Source organism: Oncorhynchus kisutch, unplaced genomic scaffold (genome assembly GCF_002021735.2).
Source record: "Oncorhynchus kisutch isolate 150728-3 unplaced genomic scaffold, Okis_V2 scaffold3554, whole genome shotgun sequence".
Taxonomy (NCBI): Eukaryota; Metazoa; Chordata; class Actinopteri; order Salmoniformes; family Salmonidae; genus Oncorhynchus; species Oncorhynchus kisutch.
This window is the reverse complement of record NW_022265499.1, coordinates 68,274-72,500: the sequence shown is the minus strand read 5'-3', so window position 1 is coordinate 72,500 and position 4,227 is coordinate 68,274. Positions and strand designations below refer to the sequence as shown.

The 4,227-nt window shown below is 62.0% G+C and overlaps 2 protein-coding genes across 2 annotated transcripts; both read right to left on the bottom strand.

Annotated features, from left to right (window-relative positions):
- Nucleotides 1–317: 317 nt before the first annotated feature.
- LOC109886530 (extensin-like) lies at nt 318–1,790 on the bottom strand. The gene has a single exon (XM_031820618.1). The coding sequence runs from the start codon at nt 1,788–1,790 to the stop codon at nt 318–320; it is 1,473 nt and encodes a 490-aa protein (XP_031676478.1).
- A 31-nt stretch (nt 1,791–1,821) lies between these two features.
- LOC116371703 (extensin-like) lies at nt 1,822–3,912 on the bottom strand. The gene is made up of 3 exons (XM_031820617.1): nt 2,741–3,912; nt 2,285–2,630; nt 1,822–2,238 (listed from the first exon to the last, which is right to left on the bottom strand). The coding sequence occupies exons 1-3, from the start codon at nt 3,910–3,912 to the stop codon at nt 1,822–1,824; spliced, it is 1,935 nt and encodes a 644-aa protein (XP_031676477.1).
- Between the last annotated feature and the right edge of the window lie 315 nt (nt 3,913–4,227).

Sequence of the window (4,227 nt, the reverse complement as noted above, 5' to 3'; positions counted from 1 at the left end):
ACATTTTTATTTGGCGTACCCCCGACAGCATTGCACATACCCCAGTTTGGGAACAGCTGCCTTAGACCCAATACAAACTTCCGTACCGGCCCAACACGGCCCTATCCCATCTGGATAAGATTAACACATCCACTATATAAGAGTGCTGTTTATCAACTACAGCTCAGCCTTCAACATCATAGGGTGTCCACCCATAAAATGATTCATTCAAGGTTTATAGAAATATGTCCATTCATTAGAGAATTCCGTCAGATAAACAATACGGCCATAACTTGGAACGTCAACTGCTGGAGGGACTTGTTATGGGTTACTACTGCCTAGGTGGGCCTGGGGCTGGACATGAGTAGTGGAGGGCTGTTGTTGGGCCTGGGGCTGGACATGGGTAGTGGAGGGCTGTTGGTGGGCCTGGGGCTGGACATGAGTAGTGGAGGGCTGTTGGTGAGCCTGGGGCTGGAAATGGGTAGTGGAGAGGGCTGTTGGTGGGCCTGGGGCTGGACATGAGTAGTGGGGGGCTGTTGGTGAGCCTGGGGCTGGACATGAGTAGTGGAGAGGGCTGTTGGTGGGCCTGGGGCTGGACATGGGTAGTGGAGAGGGCTGTTGGTGGGCCTGGGGCTGAACATGGGTAGTGGAGGGCTGTTGTTGGGCCTGGGGGCTGGGGCTGGACATGAGTAGTGGAGGGCTGTTGGTGGGCTTGGGGCTAAACATGGGTAGTAGGGGGCTGTTTGTGGGCCTGGGGCTGAACATGGGTAGTGGGGGGCTGTTGGTGGGCCTGGGGCTAAACATGGGTAGTAGGGCTGTTGGTGGGCCTGGGGCTGGACATGAGTAGTGGAGGGCTGTTGGTGAGCCTGGGGCTGGACATGAGTAGTGGAGGGCTGTTGGTGGGCCTGGGGCTGGACATGGGTAGTGGAGGGCTGTTGGTGGGCCTGGGGCTGGACATGGGTAGTGGGGGGGCTGTTGATGAGCCTGGGGCTGAACATGGGTAGTGTGGGGCTGTTGGTGGCCTGGGGCTGAACATGGGTAGTGGGGGGCTGTTGTTGGGCCTGGGGCTGGACATGATTAGTGGAGGGCTGTTGGTGAGCCTGGGGCTGGACATGGGTAGTGGAGAGGGCTGTTGTTGGGCCTGGGGCTGAACATGGGTAGTGGAGGGCTGTTGGTGGGCCTCGGGCTGGACATGAGTAGTGGAGGGCTGTTGGTGAGCCTGGGGCTGGACATGGGTAGTGGAGGGCTGTTGTTGGGCCTGGGGCTGAACATGGGTAGTGGGGGGCTGTTGTTGGGCCTAGGGCTGAACATGGGTAGTGGAGGGCTGTTGGTGGGCCTGGGGCTAAACATGGGTAGTAGGGGGGCTGTTGGTGGGCCTGGGGCTGGACATGGGTAGTGGAGGGCTGTTGGTGAGCCTGGGGCTGGACATGGGTAGTGGAGGGCTGTTTTTGGGCCTGGGGCTCAACATGGGTAGTGGAGGGCTGTTGGTGGGCCTGGGGCTGGACATGAGTAGTGGAGGGCTGTTGGTGAGCCTGGGGCTGGACATGGGTAGTGGAGGGCTGTTGTTGGGCCTGGGGCTGAACATGGGTAGTAGGGGGCTGTTGTTGGGCCTGGGGCTGAACATGGGTAGTGGGGGCCGGTGGTGGGTCTGGGGCTGAACATGGGTAGTGGGGGGCTGTTGGTGGGCCTGGGGCTGGACATGGGTAGTGGAGGGCTGTTGTTGGGCCTGAACATGGGTAGTGGGGGGCTGTTGGTGGGCCTGGGGCTAAACATGGGTAGTGGGGGCTGTTGGTGGGCCTGGGGCTGAACATGGGTAGTGGGGGGCTGTTGGTGGGCCTGGGGCTAAACACGGGTAGTGTAGGGCTGTTGGTGGGCCTGGGGGCTGAACATGGGTAGTGGGGGCTGTTGGTGGGCCTGGGGCTGAACATGGGTAGTGGAGGGCTGTTGGTGAGCCTGGGGCTGGACATGGGTAGTGGAGGGCTGTTGTTGGGCCTGGGGCTGAACATGGGTAGTGGAGGGCCTGGGGCTGGACATGAGTAGTGGAGGGCTGTTGGTGAGCCTGGGGCTGGACATGGGTAGTGGAGGGCTGTTGTTGTGCCTGGGGCTGAACATGGGTAGTAGGGGGCTGTTGTTGGGCCTGGGGCTGAACATGGGTAGTGGGGGCCGGTGGTGGGCCTGGGGCTGGACATGGGTAGTGAAGGGCTGTTGTTGGGCCTGGGGCTGAACATGGGTAGTGGGGGGCTGTTGGTGGGCCTGGGGCTAAACACGGGTAGTGGAGGGCTGTTTGTGGGCCTGGGGGCTGAACATGGGTAGTGGGGGGCTGTTGGTGGGCCTGGGGGATGAACATGGGTAGTGGAGGGCTGTTGTTGGGCCTGGGGCTGAACATGGGTAGTGGGGGGCTGTTGGTGGGCCTGGGGCTGGACATGGGTAGTGGAGGGCTGTTGTTGGGCCTGGGGCTGAACATGGGTAGTGGGGGGCTGTTGGTGGGCTTGGGGCTGAACATGGGTAGTGGGGGGCTGTTGGTGGGCCTGGGGCTGGACATGGGTAGTAGAGGGCTGTTGTTGGGCCTGGGGCTGAACATGGGTAGTGGGGGGCTGTTGGTGGGCTTGGGGCTAAACATGGGTAGTAGGGGGCTGTTTGTGGGCCTGGGGCTGAACATGGGTAGTGGGGGGCTGTTGGTGGGCCTGGGGCTAAACATGGGTAGTAGGGCTGTTGGTGGGCCTGGGGCTGAACATGGGTAGTAGGGGGGCTGTTGGTGGGCCTGGGGCTGAACATGGGTAGTGGGGGGCTGTTGGTGGGCCTGGGGCTAAACATGGGTAGTAGGGGCTGTTGGTGGGCCTGGGGCTGAACATGGGTAGTGGAGGGCTGTTGGTGGGCCTGGGGCTGAACATGGGTAGTGGAGGGCTGTTGGTGGGCCTGGGGCTGGACATGGGTAGTGGAGGGCTGTTGGTGGGCCTGGGGCTGGACATGGGTAGTGGGGGGCTGTTGATGAGCCTGGGGCTGAACATGGGTAGTGTGGGGCTGTTGGTGGGCCTGGGGCTGAACATGGGTAGTGGGGGGCTGTTGTTGGGCCTGGGGCTGGACATGATTAGTGGAGGGCTGTTGGTGAGCCTGGGGCTGGACATGGGTAGTGGAGAGGGCTGTTGTTGGGCCTGGGGCTGAACATGGGTAGTGGAGGGCTGTTGTTGGGCCTAGGGCTGAACATGGGTAGTGGAGGGCTGTTGGTGGGCCTGGGGCTAAACATGGGTAGTAGGGGGGCTGTTGGTGGGCCTGGGGCTGGACATGGGTAGTGGAGGGCTGTTGGTGAGCCTGGGGCTGGACATGGGTAGTGGAGGGCTGTTTTTGGGCCTGGGGCTGAACATGGGTAGTGGAGGGCTGTTGGTGGGCCTGGGGCTGGACATGAGTAGTGGAGGGCTGTTGGTGAGCCTGGGGCTGGACATGAGTAGTGGAGGGCTGTTGGTGGGCCTGGGGCTGGACATGGGTAGTGGAGGGCTGTTGGTGGGCCTGGGGCTGGACATGAGTAGTGGAGGGCTGTTGGTGAGCCTGGGGCTGGACATGGGTAGTGGAGGGCTGTTGTTGGGCCGGTGGTGGGCCTGGGGCTGAACATGGGTAGTGGGGGCTGTTGGTGGGCCTGGGGCTGGACATGGGTAGTGGAGGGCTGTTGTTGGGCCTGAACATGGGTAGTGGGGGGGCTGAACATGGGTAGTGGAGGGCTGTTGGTGAGCCTGGGGCTGAACATGGGTAGTAGAGGGCTGTTGGTGGGCCTGGGGCTGAACATGGGTAGTGGAGGGCTGTTGGTGGGCCTGGGGCTAAACATGGGTAGTAGGGGCTGTTGGTGGGCCTGGGGCTGAACATGGGTAGTGGAGGGCTGTTGGTGGGCCTGGGGCTAAACATGGGTAGTGGGGGGCTGTTGGTGGGCCTGGGGCTGAACATGGGTAGTGGGGGCTGTTGTTGGGCCTGGGGCTAAACACGGGTAGTGTAGGGCTGTTGGTGGGCCTGGGGCTGAACATGGGTAGTAGGGGGGCTGTTGGTGGGCCTGGGGCTGGACATGGGTAGTGGAGGGCTGTTGGTGAGCCTGGGGCTGGACATGGGTAGTGGAGGGCTGTTGTTGGGCCTGGGGCTGAACATGGGTAGTGGAGGGCTGTTGGTGAGCCTGGGGCTGGACATGGGTAGTGGAGGGCTGTTGTTGGGCCTGGGGCTGAACATGGGTAGTAGGGGGCTGTTGTTGGGCCTGGGGCTGAACATGGG

Excerpts from the sequence above, each read along its gene's own strand:
- LOC116371703 (XM_031820617.1), bottom strand. The coding sequence starts at position 3,912 with ATGTTCAGCCCCAGGCCCACCAACAGCCCCCCACTACCCATGTTTAGC. Across the intron at positions 2,631-2,740 it reads CTACCCATGTTCAGCCCCAG|CCCCAGGCCCACAAACAGCC; the intron begins GCCCACCAACAG and ends ACCCATGTTCAG. Across the intron at positions 2,239-2,284 it reads AACAGCCCCCCACTACCCAT|CCCCAGGCCCACCAACAGCC; the intron begins GTTCAGCCCCCA and ends ACCCGTGTTTAG.
- LOC109886530 (XM_031820618.1), bottom strand. The coding sequence starts at position 1,790 with ATGTTCAGCCCCAGGCCCACCAACAGCCCCCACTACCCATGTTTAGCC.